Source organism: Oryza sativa, chromosome 4, assembly GCF_034140825.1.
Source record: "Oryza sativa Japonica Group chromosome 4, ASM3414082v1".
NCBI lineage: Eukaryota > Viridiplantae > Streptophyta > Magnoliopsida > Poales > Poaceae > Oryza > Oryza sativa.
In genome coordinates, this window is record NC_089038.1 from 13,220,149 (window position 1) to 13,243,009 (window position 22,861).

The 22,861-nt window shown below is 39.3% G+C and overlaps 2 protein-coding genes across 2 annotated transcripts; one reads left to right on the top strand and one right to left on the bottom strand.

Annotated features, from left to right (window-relative positions):
* Positions 1-382: 382 nt before the first annotated feature.
* LOC4335407 (horcolin) lies at positions 383-3,751 on the top strand. Its single transcript, XM_015778425.3, has 3 exons — positions 383-568; positions 662-862; positions 2,912-3,751. Exons 1-3 carry the CDS (start codon positions 566-568, stop codon positions 3,158-3,160), a joined length of 453 nt encoding a protein of 150 aa, XP_015633911.1. The 5' UTR covers positions 383-565; the 3' UTR covers positions 3,161-3,751.
* Positions 3,752-8,326: 4,575 nt separating this feature from the next.
* Positions 8,327-21,154, bottom strand: LOC4335408 (putative disease resistance protein At4g19050). Its single transcript, XM_015778426.3, has 4 exons — positions 21,023-21,154; positions 20,582-20,766; positions 9,125-12,339; positions 8,327-8,899 (listed from the first exon to the last, which is right to left on the bottom strand). The coding sequence occupies exons 2-4, from the start codon at positions 20,591-20,593 to the stop codon at positions 8,896-8,898; spliced, it is 3,231 nt and encodes a 1,076-aa protein (XP_015633912.1). The 5' UTR covers positions 20,594-20,766; positions 21,023-21,154; the 3' UTR covers positions 8,327-8,895.
* Between the last annotated feature and the right edge of the window lie 1,707 nt (positions 21,155-22,861).

Consider the following 22,861-nt stretch of genomic DNA (forward strand, 5'->3'; position numbering starts at 1 on the left):
CCAGTATAGCAATTCTCAGATACTGCATACAACATCACAAAATTTGTCGTATATAGCATCAAAAAAATACAATATAATCTCTTTAGTGTGTATTAAATTTTATCTTGCATTATGTAAAAATAAACTTGTTTACTAACAATATGGCCTCATACTGTAAACCTTATGATTAATATGAACTCATAGAACAAACTCATGTACTCCAAATATTCTTACATTCCTGTCATGCTCGAAGGGTAAATTGGACTTTTCAGAGCTATTAATTGGTCAGCTAATGATAAACTGATAGAATGGGTATGAAAAGAATCAACACAAATTCAATAGTATGCAAAGAAAGTGAGAATAAACAGGGGTATAAAAGAGATTGACAAAAAAATTAAGGCCATACAAAGAATTCTCTCTTTGGACCTATATATCCGTCTATCTATCTATAGTGTGGGATGCTCAAAACCCAAGTATACACATCTTAGCTAGTACAAATATGAACTGTTTCTAATCTTCCTGGTTACTCTAGTGCAGCAAGCTATACATTTGCGAACTTAAGAAGAAGTTAGCTACATCAGTCAAAATGGTGTGTTATCCTCTTCCTCCCTCTAAAGATTTTATCAACATTTTCCACATTCAAAACTGTAACAACATACCGATCTGTCTGTGGATGATTTAGAGCATGATAGTTACCAAGTTTGGTCCATGGGGAGGACCAGGCGGAGATTATAGAGACGTTCAGGTGGCTCCTTATCGGCTCGTTCGCCTAACAATCCGCAGCGGAGACACCGTCGACGGGATCTCCTTCACCTACATCGGCAACGATGGTCTCGTGTACCACATGGGTCATTGGGGTTCCGATGGTGGTGTTCCGCATGAGGTAAAGTCTACCACTGATACTCCTCTCTTCCTCTATCTCTTTCTTTCTATGTCTATGTAGCTGTGGTTTGCATCTCCAATATTTATATATAAAGTTATAACTAGATGGTACTCCATGTGTTGCTGCCGAAATTCATACAAAATGATTAGCTTGAAATTGTGTTGGATGATTTTTTTATAGGTAATGTTATGGATGAGGCGACAATATAATGGTGCATAGAAAGTGCCATAATTCTCTTAGGTAGCCCAAGCAAAGCGTTGCACACTGTATTAGTAGTACTATTATAGTAACATATCCGAACAAGGTTTAGAAGGATCCAGTACAGCTACAAACATCTCCGAATGAGGTTAAGTTTTGCACTGGGCTCTGAAGGACCGATGTTGATATTGATGTTAGATACAAGCTAGGAAGGTAGCCCGCGCAGTTGAGCTGGCATCTTATTTAAACTATCATATTTTTTGTGGTTAGGATTTTGAGTATTATGACTTTAATTTGTCTGTCGATGAAAGAATTTGAAGGTTCCTTTATACTACATGATTGAAAAAATATATAGGTCAGAAATAGTTTAGAAATGCATGAGTAAAATAGAGTAAACAAATTTTGGACCGAGGACAGAAATAACATGAATTTTAAAATTTGTTAACCCACATAGATCAAATCATCATCTATCATTGCGTAAATAAACTGCAATTAACCAGACAACCTTTGCATTAGCAGCTTGATTGTCTCCATCCCATGCGAAGGGAAAAAAACATGCGCATGCATCTTATTTCAATTTTATTAATTTTATTGTCATAGACATATGCTGCAACTTTTTATATGCACCATGCATGGATACCTCGCAAGCAATATGATTTAGGGATAAGTAGATAGTGATAGTGAGGATATACCTCCTAAGTTAGAATTGATCAAGTATATTGTATACTACATATTAAGCGTTTTAGTATCTAAGTAATAAATTTAAGGCCGAGTTCTAAAGAGCTTATTGGATTGGCTACTCGCTTATTTATAGTGAGCACACTTCCCAAACGGCTAAACGTGTAATATTTTATATTTTTCTCATAATTTCTATTATTTTCTCAATTTATTATAGTATCAGGTAGTAGTTTAAGAGTCTTCGTATGGTGTTTAATGGACTTAAACTTTCCTATGTTTTTTTTGGCATGGTATTGGTTGGTTATGAATTTTTCCTTCAGAATTACTATAATATATTCATGCAAATCAAAGGATAGTATAGATATGCAATCGATAGGAAGCACACTATTTCTTCCTACAATCCAAAGGAGCTTTGAATTTTAATTTTAAATCCCAAATATAATTTTGAGCTGAATTCAAACTTTTTAATGGTGTATTGCTTTTTGGATGTTACAAAAGAAAACAAAACTAAAGAGATGAACGTGGGGCCTGTGTGGGTACTTATGTAATGTACTTATGTGCACCTAGAAGTGGGGATTTTAAGAGATAAATTTAATTGGTAGTTTTTTTAGGTAGATGTAATGGATAAACAATGGATCTACCACAATAAATAAAAACCAACGGTTAAATACATTTTTCTTAGAATTTATATGATTTATTACAACGCCACGTGGTGGCTTATAAGTGTTTGTAGATATGCTATGAGGCGGGAAAGAAGCGTTCGTAGGGATGATATGTGGCAGCTTACTAGCGTACGTAAGAAGTTTAATGAACTTTCAATATATAATAGATAGATATATAGATAGATATATAGGTAGATTGTCAAGAATAGAAAAAATTGAACTGAGCATAAAACCTGTAAATATGAAATTTACACTCTGGAAAACAAGTTAAAATTTTAATTTGAATGTTTTATGAAAAAAATATAGCGGCATATATAAGTATTGATAGTCCTTTAGTCAAAACTTGTGAATTTTTTAAGTTATGAAACCGTTTTTTTCTTTAATTTGTGACATGTTCATGCATGGCAATGGGCAAAATCCGATGATTTATAGTGGATAGAGGTTTGAAACCAGATGAATTAATTAGACATGTACTATCCAATTATGTAATCCATGTAAATTGTACCTGCAGATTCATCTCGGCCTTATGGACTTTGTGATGGAAATCTCTGGCACAACGGGCATGTGGGTCAGTGGAATGAGTAACGTCCTACGATCACTCAAGATCACCACCTTGAAAAGGACTTATGGGCCATACGGCAACCCTAAAGCTGGGATCCCTTTTAGCTTCTCAGTTGATGGCAGTGATCGGATCACTGGCTTTTTCGTACGCGCTGGCTTTATAACCGATGCAATTGGAGTCTATGTTCGTCACTGCTAGAGTTTTAGGCTAGAAAAAATACCCATGCTTTACAACGGGTGAAGGTTATTTTATTGTTATATGATTTAGTTAAGGTGAAATTCACTGTGGGAATTCACTTGGATATATATTTTTCTAAAAAATCATGAGCTGCAATTAAGAGTCCGATCATCTTAAGTTAGTATGTGAGTTTTTTTTAAGAAATATATTATACGACTCCTTCCGTATTTCCAAAAGCGAACGGGCTTAAAACCCGACTCAAATACGGATCTATATTTTCAAAATAAAATGAACTTAAAAACCAACTCTATATATAGATGACATACCAAAGCAAAAATATCTTCAAATTTTATATTACTATAGATAATGAAATGAATCTCGATCTTTGCCGCACTGAAAAGCTACAGCCGCTGCTAGCTACATAGTTATCCACATTTTCAAAGATAAGTTTTTTACTCGATTAATTTCTCAGTGCCTCTAGCCGGGTGGGTGCCGGAAGTAGTTTCTACCCATGTAGTGATGTAGACATACCAGCATGCAAGGACAATATTGGTTCTCCAACAATTATAGTTCAATAGATTTAAGTGAAATGTAATAAACAGTGCGACAATATATTAAGTGAAGTATTGGATTAGACATATTAGTCGTCAACCTGTGAGTTGCACATGTGGAAATATTTAAATCAAATTGAATCATACATGTGGTTAAATGCATTGTTATTTTTTCCCTAAAAATGATTTTATCATGATCGCAGCTCAAAAAACGGGTGTTCCCAACATTACAATGATTAGAAAAAAAGATAATATACAAGCACTATGAGTATTTGGATTAGTGGGATCCATACACACATAAGTAATACTCACTCTCATTGTCTATGACCACAGTTGACACCTTCCCATATAATAACAATGATGCCGAGTAGTGAGTAGGAGAGATACTCAATAGGATAGCTTACCAGTCCCTCCCCAAGATACGCCGGTCAAACTACACAAGGTGGTGTATACATACCACAGATAAGTCGATCTATAAGGGCTATCCCATAACTATCTCAAGTGTTCAAAACGCATACTTGTGCTCGACTAATTCCGATCCCAGCAAAAGAACTAGCCTCCCACTTTTAGCTTAATTAACCAAGTTATCGAAATATGGTGCAAGAAGGATAATTTAAGAAAAACTAGAGACATATAGCCAACTTATATGCATATGGTAGACTGGCGTAATAGTAAAAGTTCAGTGGACTAGGGGTAGGCCCCTAGGTCAACTAGACTTATACTAAACATGCAGACTGACTAGGGGTAGGCCCCTAGTTCAAACCATCCTGAAGAAGTTAACAACTAGTGATATTTGCAATCATATGACAATATTGCATTGCACAAAAGGAGATACAATCATTTTGTCTTCATCGCTCATGTTAGTTTGATCGTTGTGTCTGGTAGGAGAACTAATGCATACTATGGTATCTTGTGTAAGATGCGCATTTATGGAAGTACACTTGCACCATCAAAAAACTTACTTACTTGAAATGATTTTCCTTGTCTGATCACATGTGACTGATCTAGTTATGATGCCTACTTGGTCATATATGACCACGATCACTCTGATACTCCTGATGATGCTCTAACCATTATATTTGGCATCTCAATGGAACTCTTCGTTTGCTTATTTTTGAAAAGTCGTGAGGCCTCAATAGGCAAAATACAAGAAGAATCAGATCAAAATTAAGGAAATTGCAAAAAAAAAAAGGTAGTGCGATCAACTGATGTAGAGTCCTTTCCGTCTTGAATGTCATACAAATGATCTGAATATTCGGAACCATCTTCACAGCTGACACATAGAGTTCAGTTGGGCCACCTGACCAGTGGCTCAATTGATACCATTACCATTTGTTAAAAGCGAAATTTAACAAGATTCACATGGATTTGGAGTTGGATATCGATGCGGAATCAAAGGAGATTGAATCTTACCAAATTCGAAATGCGCATCGGCTGGAAACATAGTTGGAAACGGATTGAGCCGATATGGCAGGTAGCCAATACAGCTTGACTTGGGCTCGGTTTGGGTTTAGATTGGAATAACTGATATTGCCGTATAGAGATTGAGCTCGCCTAAGGCAATTGTATCTATTAATTAGGATATTTATGTCGGTTTAAATTAGAGATATGATAAGAGTTTGCCATGTGGACTTGTTCGTATTTTATCTTTAGGAAAGCTTGAGTCGTGTCCGTAATGGACAAGTTTTGTACTCAGGGTATCAATATAAGCCCCATACAATTGTAATAGACGGATCGAATCAATACAACTTTCAGCGCATCGCCACCTTTCTCTTTTTTACTTTTCGACGAGTTCTTGTTTCAAGTCGGAGCATCGGTTGCGATCTCGCGATCTCTCAACAAGAGGTAACTTGTCTTGATGGCTTGCGCTATCGAGGCTATTATGTCGCTTTAGATGTATTAGTCCTATTATCATAGTCATTATTATCATATATCTTAAATAATCCTGACTTAGTATCTCGATTTAGTCATATCGACTGTTTCTCACTTTAGGGTTTACGCTGGCATCGACTAAATCATCTTACTAAATTATATTAACTAAGTTATCTACCATCCTGAAAAGCGGTTAATGACTTGATTGTCTAGACTTTATGCTTCTTTGCATACTTTGTGATGCATCATACCTAACCGTGCTTAGAATCATAGAAACTAACTAGGAATTAATCATAACTAAGGATAGTATCGGGGTTTCATCCGATCTTACCTAATATACTTGATAGCGCATATTTCCTGATCTGTTTATGTATATTTTCCATTTATATAGATAGAGATTGATCTCACTTAAACTTCATATTTCGTGATCAATTGCTATTTGGTATATTTATATATATTGATTTGTTTACATAAATTTGTATTGAAGTATTAGCCAGCACATTATCTATCTTTGCTTTAAATACTGATCTATTGGTTACTTCCATAATATTGTCTTAAAATAATTGATATAAACCAAGGAAACAGTATTACAGTTGATAGGGCATATTTAGGGTTTTAATCTGATTAACTATTATAAAGTCGCAACCAATTAGGTATACCCATATCGGCTAGGTCCTGACGATACGTCATCGGGCCTATTAGCAGATCCGCTACTATTCATCTAATTATATTTTCTGTTTCTCTTGCTGGTTTCAGGATCAAACCAGCTGGCACGCTCTTGACACTCGAGGCAAGCGTTGGACCTGCACTGGAGTGAAGGAAAACTCCTAGGGTGCCGTGTTTTCCATCAACACCATTATACCATCGGCACGAGTCATTGATCAACTTGTTAACTACGGGCAACTACATCAAGCTTTTACTGTTGCATATGGAATGTAGGAGATACATTAGGGATGCTGGCATCAGGAAACCTTTTTTTTGGAAGGCAGAGAAAACATAAACATTTTGCTAGTTGCTGTCACGTAGATTACCAAAATGCTCTTGGTGTGGTGCAACACATCCATTATGAATTTTGGGATGTCATGGGCATAATAGACATTCCGAACAAGATTTCACTTGATGACTTCGTGCATGAATTTTTGAAAGTGTCGTATGAGCAAGACTGTTTTGGTATAGGCAGGTAAAAAATTGTTGATAGTCCAACTAATTTAACACCGGACAAAGTATGACACTCCGGTGCATTATAGGAAGATCCAGTCCTAAGAAGATGAAGGCAAGGAGTCTGGAAGTGGAAGATAGTGTTCGACGGATAGTCCATTTAATTTGTTGACAACCATTTCACAGGTTGGCACATGTTGATTCCAACTACATCGTATTCTTTGTTCTATTTGGATGCAACCTAAACTGGGGTACATACCTCTGGTGTAGATGCCTACGTAGTTTATTGCTCAAACAGAAATTTAGTAACTCTCTGAAAAATCCAAATTAATATCGTTGCAAAGATTCAAAAGGTATTGACTGATGCTGAGTAAATACATCACATGGGTTTGGGCAAAACCAGGGTGAACCGGCAATATTACTCAGTATAGAGTTCACACACAACCGGTTGTAATGGGTCGGTAATGATGTTTTTTGTAGAAGTGAATTTATTTTATTGGTTATTATGCAGTTTTAACCTCAATAATTGGATCGCCTAATTGTGCATGATATGTGAGGTTAATTATATGTAATTTTTCGTTGTATATAGCTAGCTAGGGGTTGATCAAATTTCCTCTGGTTTGTTTATCTTTGTATATTTTCTACGTCATAGAGTAATTGTTTCCTATAGATTGTGCTATGTTTAGCAATAATGCATTAAACGTGCTTGGCTTCGGCCGTTTCACTAATTTATGGTAACTTTGAGTAGCAAAGTGATTTTGTTACAGATAACACAAAATATCATCGTTCCAAACAAAATTAATGGGCCTATGCCGATGGAAGATGGAACAAGCGTACTGAAATGTCAAAACTTCCCTCTAAAGAAAATGTAAAAACCTGATAGTGAAATTTTGGGTACTAAAGCAGGTAGTTTTCCAAATGAAAAAAAAAAAGAAACAACAAGAGATGAAAACAGTCTAATACCGTATTTCATTTTCGACATTGATAAGTCGATTGTACCCACTGTAACCCCCCGCCCCCTCTGTTTGATATTATAAGAAAGAAAAGTAAGAAGCAAAACAAGATTTGATAACCTATTGTACCCCTCTGTTTGATATTATAAAATGTTTTAATATTTTTCTTCATAAGTTTTACTCCCTCTGTTTCAGGTTATAAGTCATTTTGACTTTGATCAAAGTCAAACTGCTTCAAGTTTATCCAAGTTTGTAGAAAAAATAATAATATTTTCAAGCCAAGACAAATTTATTATGAAAATATATTCAATTATTAATTTGATGAAACTAATTTAGTATTGTAAATATTATTATATTTATCTATAAACTTACTTAAACTTGAAACAGTTTGACTTTTACCAAAGTCAAAACGGAGGGAGGACCAAATTTATAAAAGAAAACATAGTAGCATTTTCAACACCAAACAACTATACCGTTAATATATATTATATGTTAGTTTAATAAACTAATTTGATGCTGTAAACTTGATTAAACCTACAAAAATTTGGCTTAGAAAAAAATCAAAAAGTCCTGTGATATGAATATGAAACGGAGGGAGTATTTGATATTGATCGGCATACAAATCCTGCATCTACCCAAAACAAATCAAATGATGCCAGCCAAATAGAATGGTAGTAAAAAGTAAGAAAGGTACAACAGTCCACACATAGTGACAAATCACACACAAACGGGTAGCAGCACACCACACATTATTACACCAAGCAGCAATACAGGATGAAGAGTTCAGTAGTTCAGCCACTAGATTATTCTGTTAATGCTGAAGCTGATGATTGATCTCGTGCTCTTGTTTATTCTACCCAAGCTATGAAGCTAGGCCACCAAATTGAGCAACTCAAATTGGATCATCATCTGTCCATAAAGATGATGCATCGTTTCTCCATGGAAGTCCAGCAAAGGCAACAAAAACCAAACAGAAATCACGGACAATGCGGATGCAGATCGCATCCATGACGGGCAAAATCATGCAGATGCAAAATAAGCAGCAGATCTGTCTGTAGACAAGGCATCTCTTCCTTGCAAGCGAGACGTCACAGTGTCATGCAATGATGCAAAGAGTACAAGGACATACATAACTTATCATTGACTTGAAGAAAGCAGAGTAAGCATCTCTTCTCCCATGACATGCCAAGCCGTAATCATTTGAGATAGTAGGGATTACTGGCTACCTGTAGATAGGAACCCGACGGCGTGCCAGTGAAAGGCGTTATAGTCAGATACAAATTTAATTTGTAGCGAATGAAAAACACTGAATTTCTGATATTTGTTTCCTAAACAATAATATTAATTAAACTATGTAGAGAAGCTAATGGTGCAACCAATGAAATCAACTCATGCAGATGAAGTAATAAGCAAGATAGGAAGGACAGAGGGTAAATAAGTGAGTCAATCACCTGAGTAGGGAGGTTCTCCGCAGGGCTTTCTTGTAGTAGTGCGAGTGGATGGGCTTGTAGAGGGAAGGATGGTGGTTGGCTTCCATGCCTTCCCACTCAAGGCCATCCCACCATTCCTTCTCGCAGTCCACTATAGGTGGTGTGCTATCGTGGCGACCAACAGATGGCAGCCGTTTGAGGCTCCAACAGCCCCTGATCTTCACGGTCTCGAGCTGGGGCGTGGACATCTTGCGGCCGCAGATGCGCTGCAGCTTGGGTAGCTCGTGCAGGTGGATGCGCTTTAGCCTTCGGAATACTATAGTTGAATCGGAATCCAGTGGGAAGACATCCTTGAGTGCACCGCAGCACACGATTTCAAGTGTTTTCAAGCTACGGCATCCATTTGAATTTGATGAGCATAAGGGGAGTACATGTACCAACCTGGGGCACCGATCTAGATGTAAGAACTTCAGGTTCTCGAATGAATTGTAGCTAGGCTGAAACAATGACGTGTCCCAGTCCCAGATGTAGAAAACCTTTAAGAGTTGAGATGCCCAGAATGTTTCGAGACTCCGGAAAATATTGTCTCGAGTGCAAGGCGCAGTAAAAATAGTGCCTTCTAAGTTAGGACACCTCTCAATTCGGCACCACCATAGGATCCTCCAACTCAAATCTATTGCAGCAGATGCATGGCCTTGGATACTGGTGATAGACAAGCAATCGTGCAAGTGCAGGCTCAATGCACTGTCATGCACGAAATCTGGCAAAGTAATGCCACTAGCTTCTTTTATAATAGTAGTAGTACCCTGATGTAAATTAGTTTGCATCTCATCCTGTACGCTGATGTAGCAGTGGGCACTATATGGTTTCAAACAATTAGAAGGACAAGGCCACATATAAATGAAAGATGGGGCATCTCCACCATCACTAGCATCTCTATCACCATCATCAACTTTCAAGATGTCTTCGAAGTGGGTGTTAATGTCATCCATGTATAAGTTATCGATTGGCTTCTGCAGGTTTACAGTTGGCACTGGTTGTTTGCAGCCACAAATGCCAGTATGCATTTCTCGGCTAGCTTCTTTAAAACCATAAGTTGCAGAAATATTAGCAGTAGATGAAATCTCAACAGATACACGGTTGCCAAGTCTGTCGTGCAAAAGTGACCGAATGAATCTTGCATTCCTCAATGAAATGTAGAAATCAAAGTTAACAACTGCTTGGTCGCCATGAAGCACTTTTCTTGATGATGAACCTACACTTGTATCGCCACTGGCTGCCTCTTTCTTGCTTGATTTGTCTTCTCCCACCCATCTTGCATCAGTGGTGTCAATGTGTAGCACATACAATTCTAGCTTCTTCCATTCCCTAGGCCATAGTATTGCTCGTAGCTTCTCACAACCCAACAGAATTAGCTTGTTGAGACGTGGAGCTTGCATTGCAGTAAGGTCAAGCATTTTGATTGCTGTATGTGACATGTCCATCTCCACGAGGTTCTCTAACAATCCTCTCAGCAATAGGCTCTTCAGTTGCGTGCATCCCTGGAACGAGATGATCTTTATCTTGGCGGCGACATTGCTGACGAATATAAATGACTCTAGCAACAGAGGCAGGAAATTGTGGGCAAGTTTCTCCAGCTCAACACAGCCATCAAGGGCAATTGTCTTGATACTAGAGGTTGACAGGTCAGGGAATTCTACAAATGATGATGCTTGGTTTGTAATCTCGCAACATGTAACTCGGAGCTTGCCAAGGTTGCGCGGCCTGCAGCTGTTGCTTCTAGCAACATGGCCAGGACCTAGATGGCTTATCCAGGTCGCATTCTTAATCCCCTTCACATTCAACTCATGAAGGTGAACCATTTGATCCATCATCTCTTCTGATAGCAACCAATACCACTCTGTATAACTTATGTCCAACACCCAAAGCTCCTCAAAACATGTTCTATTGTGATGGCCCATTTTGCTCTGTTGATGCTCATCCTCTTCATCAAGATGAGCTGCCATTTGATCGTCTATGTCCTTGTCCTTGCAATGGTCAAGTAGGAGGAACCTAAGGTTGCTGCAGCCAAGGAAGGGGGGTGATGAAAAACTGAAGGTACACTGGGAGAGATGTAGTACACGCAATCTGCTCCTGTTTGAATGTCCAAACATGTCACCTCGTAATATCATGGAGCTACTTTTGTCAATCAGTGATCCGGCTTCCGTCACAAAGAAGGATGTTGCTTGAGGTGGCACTTTTACTGTAGCTACATACTGGTGGGTAGTTGAAATCCAGCGGTTTGTGTGCCTCCACTCTTTACTACTCAACCCAAAGGCATCACGAATATTGACTGCCCAGACCTGATGCCAATCCTCCAAGTGCATAGCACTATGCAGAGCTTCAGCAATCTCCCATGCCGATCTATCACCATTGGTGGCATCTTTTATGATTCCATCACATACCCAATAATTGGCTGCGTTGGTGCCCCAGTTGATGCCATAGTCATCACCTCTCAATGCCTTGTACAAGATGCACTCCATGACAAGTTTGGTGCTCATATCAGGTTCAAGGACACCGCTGTAGAAGGCTACCTCCTCAGCCTCTACTTGCAGCAGGTGCCTGACACTATTAAGTATGGAATCACTTGACAAATCAGCATATATAGAAACATTACTCTCAGCTAACTTCCTTTCATGCACCTCTCTTATGTCATTGCTATGAAGTGAAAACCTGCCTCGGGAGGTCCACAACACCCTCTTGCCCAAAAGCCCTGCTACAAGGATACCACAATCTTTAAGATCAATGTAGCGGCCACTCCCATTATGGAAGATCACCAGGAATCCGCGGTCACGAAGGTTGTACAAGATTTCCTCCTTGACATGTTGTATTGGGCCTCTAGCAACCTGGTGTACCCCATCAAAATCGTCCTTCTCATCCCACTGGTCAAAGAGGGCTATCACATGTTGAGGAAGATTCAGATCAATCGCAATGGCCTTCTGCACAGCCCTGGTGTTTTGCCACAGTGAGCAATCAACGTGGATGATTTTGTCCATGCCTGCTTTCATCACAGTAGCAGCCTCTCCTAACAGTGATGCTGATGATTTGAGCCGTGTGGCGATGGCTTTGAGAACAGCGGATGCCCCCAATCCACCCCAGCCATCAAAGTGTATCACATCTCCTTTGTTTGAACCCATCAGAAAATGGATTATCTCCTCTGCAGCACCACTGATGTTGTCTGCCTTGATATTGATTACCTGTTATAATTAGTGCTAATAAATCAGATAGTGGTGGCATATTTGTACATCAATTGCAGCGATGGATTACATACAAGCCTTTATTTCACAAGAGTACAAAAATAATTATCTTGAGAGTTGGGATGGATGGATCAGGGTAATATGTTTACATTGCCTTTAATTTTGACACAATGATAAAATCTGCAATTTAATTCATCCAACAAATATATAAAAATAAAACTTTATATTCTCCACGTGAATATTAAGAACAAATAGAGTTTTTTAACGAAAAAGAACAATAGAATTATTTGAAGTAAAAAAATAATAAGCATGTCCATAATGATATAGAAAAGTACAGAACAGAAATCCAATTATTGCATGTTCAAATTAATGTGTGCGACGTTTGAATTTGCCAAGAGAATGCTGCTGACGAGAGACTTTCTATGTTGTTTGGACGAATGACAACCGTTAATTACTTACAATCTAACAACGATTTATAAGAGAAGGTACCTAAAGTAAGGTACTCAAATGTGGGTCAAGTATTAACTTCAATATTAAGTGGAATGTCAGACTAATAGTTTAATCTGTACGTAGTGTGTTAGTATCATATTTGATGATGAAGGCCAAATTAGTAAATAATTAGCCATTCTTCTTGCTGAGTGTGCCTCATATTATCAAGCCGGGTGGATGGAATAGCACTGCCTTTGTGGCCATGGTCCCTGCCTATGGACTGCCGACGCTCTTAGTTCCCTAGGAGACAACAATGTAGATGTATAAATATGGCGCGAGAGAGGCGACATGAAAGATTTGCACCCTCGATGGCTCGATGGGCAGAGGTAACAATGATTCTTTTGACGGCTGATCTTGACGCTTAGTAGAATACAGTTCTCTTTTAGTCTCTTCATCCCAAAATATAAGGTCCAACCACTATTTTAAGATATTTCATAATATAAGGCGTGCATATATGTATATAATTAACTAGCACCTCTCTCCTGTAACACTCTGAAAATTCGACTAACAAAATCAAAACCCTAAAAATACGGACCTTCGAAAACTTTGTAAATAAATTGCATCATGCCAGTTTTATTCGCCTATTTTATTTGCATTTGATTTCGGAGTTCATTGATCGTGAGTAAAGAATAATTAATTAGGAATAAACCCTAAAAATAAATTGGCAAAATAAATAATTGAAATATAATTTAAGATAAATATTAGGTGAGGATAGAAATAAATAAAATATTATCGCGACCATATTGGTAACAATTAAATTTAAGTGTGATGGAATAAGAATTAGCCCTAATTAAAATTCAAATAAATTATATAAAAATAAAATATAGGTAATATTAATATAGGGTGAATCCTTTGTTTAAAATAACACAAATATTGAGTAAAATCCATTTGTGCAAAAATTAGGATTTACAGAATGAAATTTATATAGGAAATAGGCTAAATTAAGGTTAAATAGGAGCTAGCCCTGTTCATTGCACAGTAGATGCTCGATGAGATTCCCTAGCCCTGCCCCCTCCTCTGCCGTGCGCGCCTAGCCGCCCCTAGCCCCGCGCCACCCTCACCGTCGTGTCCCGTTGCCGCTGCCGCACCGTGCGCCGTCGCCATCATTGCCGCGCCGCCTTAGCCGGCCTCGTGCCCTGAGCCGCCGTCACCGACCATCGCCGTGCACCCGTCGCCGTCCTGTCTCGCGCCACGTGCCCGCCACCTCGCGCCCCACGCTGTCGCATCGCCGCCCATCGCCCTCGTGCCTGCACCCCGCCACGCGGCCATCTCGTTGCCGTCGCCCTGCGCCGCTGCCGCGCCGCCCGTCCCATCACACCGAGCCTCGTGCCGTCGTGCGTGTCGCATCGCCCCGCCTGTCACGCCGCGCGCCACTCGCCCATCGCCGTCGCCTCGAGCCCCACGCGCCGCGCCGTCACGTCGCCATTAAGCCGGCCGCCCCTCCCTGCGCCCTATAACCTCCCCCCCGGTCGCCCTTCATATCACACCACCCCACCCCCTTTTCCCCTCTTTTCTCCCCTCTTCCTCTCCACCGCGCTGCCGTCCTCGGTGCCGCCCGCCGTGTGCTGCGCCATGCGTCACCCCGCCTTGCGCCGCCGTCGCCGCCGCTGTCGTCGGTAAGCCACCGCCCCCTCCCCTTGTTCGGTCGCCGTCGCCGCCCGGGTAGGCAGAGGGCCGAGAGGGAAGAAGAAACCGGGAGGGAGAGAAAAAGAAAGAAAACAAGAGAGAGAAAAAGAAAAAGGAAAAGTAGATAGAAATTAGGGAGAGATTAAGGAGGTTTAGAAAATTAAAATAATTGGGGTTAGTTGTAGATTTCTTTTAGTTGTAGAATTGCAAAATTTTATATAATTATAGATTATTTTGGTAATCTCTGTAAGTAATTAATTCATGGTAGATAATCGGATTTAATTACTAAGAATTGTATTGTTTGATGAATTTTAAAGAAGATACTTCTAAATCGCAAAATGACTTAGGTTGAATGAGCTTAAAATTGGAATAACGTAGTTTCGCTAACTTTGTAGTCGATATAGAAAGATCGATTCGCGTTCGACTTTTATTTGAGTTTATTTGGATTTTATTTGAAGTCTAATTGAATTCAAATCATTTCTTCGCACGTAATTTTAGAGCCCGAGGTAGTTGCGGATCCGAGCGAGGAACAAGACCTGCAGGACTACGAGCATGGCAAGTAATCACTATTCTTTGAACATGTTGATCCCAATTGCGAAATTATTTTGTTTACAAATAAAATTGCATGCAATGATGAACATCCTACTTATGATTATGCCATGCCTTGATTATTGTTTACCCTTAAATCCCTGTAACCATGAGTACGTATGAGTCCCTAGTCAATTATGACAAATGCTTAGAAATGTTATTCTAGATTCATGCATACTCATATTTATCAAATGTTTTATGCTTGGGAAATTACCTTTAGGAAGGTAATTGAGATGCGGCATGTGGAGACATGAACGCCACATTGCCATGATATTGATGACATGATTTGTGAAAGGAAAAAAATAAAACTAAACAAATGTTTTCGACTGGGGCGGCTAGAGGATTTTGGTAGTGTCCAGAAAAGGCTAGTGCCGTCCCTGGTCAGTTAAGGACCGAACCATGAAGTTAAGCATGAAACGACCCCCGTACAACCGCACTTCTCGTATGGTTATAGACCTAGCGGAGTAGATAGCTGAGCGGAGGCAGTATCCATGCATAGTGGTTTCTTGATGTGTGAGGCAAGGGCTCTACGGTGGGGCAGCCATTGGTAGGACCACGAGGCAGGTGTCTACAGTGGTGTCGCCATCGGTAGGACTGCCATGTGAGAATCTAAACATAATTATAACTTAATGCATGTGTGAGTCTTCCCTTCCCGGGTGCGCCAGAACTCCTATCACTGCTAGAAATCGTATTACGCCTGGAGTGCATGAGGATGTAAAGTTTATGGAGCGGGTACTGCCAATGCGAGGTTGTCGAAAGGCTTTGCCGTGACGCGTTTCATGTGTTGGGGCGAGGCTCATATGTTGGGCAGTCGCGAAGTGCGGGTAAAGTGTACATCCACTGCAGTGTGAGTAAACCAAATCTATTCGAATAGCCGTGCTCGCGGTTATTGAACACCGGGACGTGTATTACACTTGGCTAGACTCTAAATTCTTAACTTGTATGGGATGGGATATTGCATGATGATTTTTATGTTGATGGAGCCACTTCCTGAGAGGAGGGAAGGTGGACGTCCTCAGAAAACCATGACGACTCAATGGCGGGAAGCTATCCTTAGGATCACAATGGATGGTGGACAGAACCGTCGTTGTTTAATGTGAACACTGGTACTAAAATTTGATCAGACTATGCTAGGTCTTAGGCTTGTGAAAAGAATTGCAAAACTTGCTTTGCGCAAAAGAACCATAGCCATTCCTTGAATAGCCTCTATCATGTGCATTGCTGCTGTGGTGGCTTGCTGATTACGGTTGGTACTCACTCTTGCAATATACAAACTTAATCAGAAGTCAGAGATAAAGCTTCGGAGGATCTCTACGCTTACTACCAGGAGGGTGATGAAGATGATGGCGCTCAGTAGGTCTTAGTTATGGTCGTTGCCTGTGGCAATGGCATGCCGCTGCCTCAATTCCGCTGCCTTATCTATTTCTGCTTTTGGAATGTATTCCGGACCATTCGGTCCTATGATCTAAGACTATGCCTGCGGGCTTATGATGTAATAATTCGCACTAGACTCTCATGTATGTGCACTTGGTATTTCAGCTATGAACTCGTGTGTACCAGACTACTTGATCCAGGGAAATGGTACAGTTTACACGATTGATTCCTATTATAAAAACGGGGGTCCACATCTCCTCTCTAAATTTTTTATTTTAAGTCCTCCACTCTTAATATCTCTAATCCCGTTGGGTGCATGCATGTATTTATTGAGATTATTCAACTAAGGAGGTGATAATAATTGTTTTTTTCTTTGCGTCTATGATGGTTATGCCTTATATTTTGGGATAGAGAGAGTATGAAATTTAGTCGTGTGCAATGATGATGGCTCCCCATATACTGAGTATGAACACAATAGTAATTGTCTAAGGGTGCCATCGTTTGGCATATTGGTGGAATAAGCCAAACGACATATTAGCAAATGAAAAATAATTTGTGAATAAAACTTTTATATATGTGTTCTTAGTGATCTAAAAGCAAAAGCTGAAAAATAAACTTCGATGAAAAAACCTCAAATTCAGCTCCAAATTTAACGTTGAAAATTCAAATTTTGGCTGATAAGCATAAGAATATGCCAAACGATGGGGACCTAATAATACATGGAGCACCTTCTACAAGTAGGGATAGAGAGAAAAAAATCTATCTTTTTTGCGTGCACGCTTCCCAAACTGCTAGGCAGTGTGTGTTTTGCAAAAAAAATTCTATAAAAAAGTTGCTTTATAAATCGTATAAACCTTTTTTTAGGTTCAAAATAATTAATAGTCAATAACCATACGCTAATGCTCACCTCGTATATATTACATATCTTCTCAATCTTCGCTTTCCCCTCCTCTCAAACACTCTCAAACTCTCTACAGAAAAGTGAAAAACTAACTAACTCAATAGACAAGCAAAGAAATAGCAATTATGATTGGGGCTCAATAAGCAAAGATGTACTCATATAAACACATGTGATCACGCAGGTAACTTTAGCTTTTGATATTGTTATTTTTCAGCCATCTGATTATTTTTCTGAACATGCAGTCAACTAAGGTTGCACACTGCAAGATTTGCAACTCATGTAACGAAGTGTAACATTTTGTTTTCTTTGTTTTTCATTTACAGGGTTAATGGGATGCATTTTTATGCTTGTCTAGATTAAAGTTTGTTCTTTCATTTTGAAAATAAGTTAGATCATTATTGTGTTGCATTTCAACAAAAAGTGCTAATTATTCGATCGATGTACCCCACGCTTCAATAAAAAAATAGAAAATAAATAAGGTTTGTAGAGCTCATCCAACTAAGCAAAATAAACGGACACAATTACAAATTGAGAGCCCGATTTTTTTCAAAATATCTGGCGTTGTTTCACCTACTGTATAAAAATGTCTCACATGTATGTAAAAATTTTTCAAACTATTAAAATGGAGATGCATTGTTGCATCACAGTTAAAACATATCGCTCTTAATCATGAAACATCGAGCTTCAACTGTTGAAACAGCCACGGAGCCGCAAGAATCAAAGACAAAAAAAATGAAACACCATTGAAATCCCAAGTGCAACACTTTGATGCAACATGTGGAACAACCATATATTGACTGAAACATCGAAAAATCATAAAATATGCCGATTAGATCTGGCTTCTTACTCCTCTCTGGTGGTACAATCTACGATCAATGTGGATGAGTGACAAAGGTGGGGAGGGGGGGGAGATGGCGGCAACAACAGCACAAAGAGCAACGACAACTGACGATTGCCGACCCTGGTGGAAGGACTGCTCCTCAGCGGCAAAGAGATGTGGCCTTTGGCACTGCTACTGCTTGATACCTGTGGATCACATGATCCCACCAACATTGGTACCATGTACCTGCGATGATATGAAGCCTCATCGCTGAAAAAGATATTTTTATTTACTGTCTACATACTAGATTATATCTATTGTTATTTCCTATTTAATTTTCTAACTTAACTTTCAATTCAACAAGTTTGTGGTAATAACCGGGACTAAAGGTATCTTTAGCCCACCTGTCAGTCCGTCCCCGATTTTTGAATTTATTTTTAAGAAATACATTACAAACTTTAAAAAATATATAAACTGAAAGTAATACATTACATTGCACAATATAAATAATACATCAATTCCATTTAAAAATCTATTTACAATGTTTACAATCTTATAGAATCTATTTACAATGTATATAATTCCATTTAAAATTCATTAAAATGGTTAGAAAATAAGGAGAACACACTAAAAAATATGTTTAGAATTTTAAAAAATTCTAAAAAAAGTAAAATATAGATAATATATAAAATTATAGTTACAACTTGTGTGATGTTTTAATTGTTCAATGCAGATATTGTATTTACTTAACTTTATGATTTTCTTGCCAGGATTGGATGCAGGCGACTCTCAAGTTTAATTACATTATTCGAAGGTCGCCAAGCAACACGCTATGGCGAGTCGACGTACAATTCGATATGACATGTTAATTCATGTTATATAATAAATTAACTTTATTTTTGTTTACAAATTACTTATGATTACTATATTGTACATTTATTTTTACTTATGAATACTTATATAAAATAGTCGTTGCTTACGATTACACATATATTTCTTTAGTAAGTGAATTTATAAGTGCTTCGTACTTGTCGATATTGTGGATATATATATAACAATATACATGTAGGTTGTATATTTCTTAAATAGGTGAAATTTAGAAGTTCTTCATAGTTGTCGACAATGTGGATATATATAACAATATACATGTAGGTGAAATTTATAAGTTATCTGTAGTAATCGAAATCTATATCATTATAACATTTCATGTATTATTTAATGTTACGAATAGATGACAGATCGCAACGATTATCCTTCATCATGGAAATGATGAATTTCATACATTTATAACATTTATATCATTGCTTAGTTTTTTAATCTTTTTCTACTATCACTATATCCTATTATATTTTTTTTTATTGAAGAGGTGTATGTCTAATATAGCAATCCTCTCATATATATGTATACATAGTATCCTAATCAGCCTCTAAATCAAAAAGATTAGCTATGTAGTATCCTTTTCGCCTTCCTCCGCACACATCAGACAAATTCATGCACCAAAAACGAGTATTTTACAAGTTCTTACACTAGATTGCACCCACCTAATAAGTTTGTGTACCGTTGATGCAATTTACTCATGCATTTTTGTACCAGTTGATAGCACCAAAGCGTACGAATCGGTACTAAATATGCCCTTAGGGTTAGTTGAAAAAAACATCTCAATCTATATCAAATGTATGTAGTAGGTGGGATGGCAATGCGTGTGAGAGTTAAGGTGAGAGATCTTGAGTTTGAATCCCACAACCCACATATTTTTTTTAATTAGTGTGCATCTTTACTACCGGCTGAAAAATGGTTAAAGATTGAGATGTTTGGTCTCGATTTACTGGTTTAGGTTGCTACAACCGGTACTAAAAGGGATTTTAACCGGTATTAAACATCGTTTCTCATGTAGTGATTGGTCAATGTTTTAAAAGTTAGGAGTAGACTGAATCATGTCTTAAATATCAAATATTTATGATTGGAATTAGTACCAATCTTAGTGTTTTTTCAACTTTCACAAAGATTACAAGTATTCTGGAAAGAGGATCTAAAAGTCTCCTCATATTTTATGTATTGATTACATGAAGAAAATGTAGTATGCTACTCGCAACATTTGAATTTTAGGTGAGAATTAATACGGGAAAAAGAGATTGGTAGTAGTATATATGCATGTGTCACAAAATAAGGGAGGACTATTGGTCAGGTAAGGCATGCATCAGAGTGGCGAATAACAAACAGCAGATCTAGATATATAGGAGATCCAGCAGGTCATGCCTAAAAACAATTACTTGTTAACTCCCAAGTTCTTGTTATTTTATATTCGTAAACTGCCTTATAATGAATCAACAATAAGTGTTTAATAGTCTGGGAGGTAATTGGAATACGGCAAAAACTCTCTGCTGTTACGTAGTCTGTCATCACTAAATTCCTTCGAGACAATCGAAGTCAGAAGAGTGATTTACCTCTGTTTCCATGGTGAATACAATGTGTTGTTGCTTTGCAGTATGTTTAGCTAGCACTTGTTAAACTACAAGCTGGACTAGCAGCTCCATCTGCATCAATGCTTTCTGGATCTCCATATCTCACCATCTGCTCGCAAAACTATCTCTTTGAAGCTCCCTACTTCCTTCCAGCCAACCAATATTTCCTACACAGATATAAACAGATACACTTGATGGGTCCAAAGTCCAAACTGTTACTAGCTCCTTAATTACATCGATGATGAGGTACATATATGATGGCTATTCATGATTTGGCTTAACTAATCATTCTCAAACAAAGTAAATACAAGCTGTAATTAAAACTGGAGTGTCAGCATGTATTCGTGAACCCTCGTTGAACATTTAAACAAGCTTGAACTATATATAATGATGCGTAAATGGGTAGAGGTATAGACTAATCACCTTGATCTTGACTTCAGGAAACCATGCATGGTTGCATATGCATAAGGAGGAAGATGAGCGATAATGTCTGGAGAGCAGACAACTGACATGCATATACTAGGTGCTTCTCTAATGCAGAGGCTTCAATGAAATGACGTGCGGCGTTCCATTCCCTGGCATATATTCCTGCCTTGTGCTTCCTTTGAATTGCTTTTCTGCAAAGCCCCCAAATCGGTCATATGCTGCACGCAGCATCAATCATCAAATTCTTTGCTTGTATCTGTGTCAGATGCCAGGCTAGCTGGGACCTGCCATGAAAGATAACTAAAGGTAAAGGTACAAGGCAGGTAGAGACATGTACGATCCAATTGGGGATGGGAATGGATCAATCGACTGAAGATTTGTCTGGTTAGGTTAGGCCTACATGGAAGAAGATTAGTACGGTAATGTAAAACTATTTCGACCCAGTGATTGATAGAATAATCTTGGGCATTTGTATTTTTCTTAAGTTTAGCTGCATTTCAGTTCGTTAGTTGTTTCCTCATGCATGTAATAAGCTGACTGAAAATAAGTTTAGCTGCATTACAGTTCGTTAGTTGTTTCCTCTTAAGTTTAGCCTTTTTTTAGTCGTTGTGGCCGAGCTGGGAACGGATCGTGGGATGGCACGAATTCTCAGATCTAGCTGTTTAATCGGTCAAGTTTTGCATGTAGCAAACTCTTAAGATGGAGGTGAATAAATAGAAGGAGAAAAACCGAAAAGCTGCAGCGGCATTACGCAACGCAAAACCAGTCGTTCTTGTTGCTCTGTTTTCTTCGTGCTCTGTTCTTCAGTCCATTGTTCACGTCTGGAAATATTCAGAGATAGTAGGATAGCCATAGATCGAGTGCAGAGTGAGGGAAATTTGCTGACAATTGGTATCAGAGCGAGGTTCCGGTTCCGTTTTTGATGTTGTCGGATGCGCGCTACATTCCGCCGCCGAGGCGTGGTGGAAGTGACGGTAGTAGCAGCGAGCAGGGGAGCGGCAGTGCAAATGGCGCAACGATGCCGCTGGTGCCGCTGTCCAGAGATGGTGGCACAGCTGCGAGGCTGCCAATGCGACGAGGACGAACTACCCCAGCTGGGAGATCGACCCCGGCTACGTGAAGTACCGCGAGGATCGTGTGGCCCTCTCTGCCATACTCCAGGCCATTCCGCGGGAGATGTTGCGCGGGCTGGCGAAGCATGACACGGCGAAGGCGGCGTGGGACCCCATCAAGACCATGCGGGTCGGTGTCGACCGCGTGCATGAGGCCAAGGAGCAAGGGTTTCGCCGGCAATTTGAATCGATGCGGTTCAAGGAGGGAGAGAAGCCGGAGGAGTTTGCGATGTGGCTGACAGCCGTTGTTGCGAACATTTGCGACATTGGCGGAGTCATGGAGGACGAACATGTTGCGTGTTGTCCCTAAGAAGAACAAGCCGGTGGCAATTTCACTCAAGCAACTCCTCGATATCAAGACCATGGCCTTGGAGGAGCTCGTCGGGCAGTTGTCCACGATTGATTCGTACAGTGACGATGATTGGCTAGTGCCAGTGGCAAACTATACCTCGGAGCAGTGGGAGGTGCACGCGAAGCAGGAGCAAGAAGGCGCAGCCGCCAACAAGGCCCATGGCGGTGCTGGCTCGCAAAATCGCCTAGGCAAAACTACTGGATCACCGAAGGGAAAGGAAGCGGCTACCGGTGGGAGCGGCAGTCGTGACATCCAAGATGAAATGTTTCAATTGTAATGAATATGGTCATTATGCCAAGCAATGTCGCAAGCCACGACGCCAACGCCGAGGGGAAGCAAATTTGGCTCAGGGGGAGGGGGAGCCAACTCTGC

Excerpts from the sequence above, each read along its gene's own strand:
- LOC4335407 (XM_015778425.3), top strand. Across the intron at positions 863-2,911 it reads ATGGTGGTGTTCCGCATGAG|ATTCATCTCGGCCTTATGGA; the intron begins GTAAAGTCTACC and ends TTGTACCTGCAG.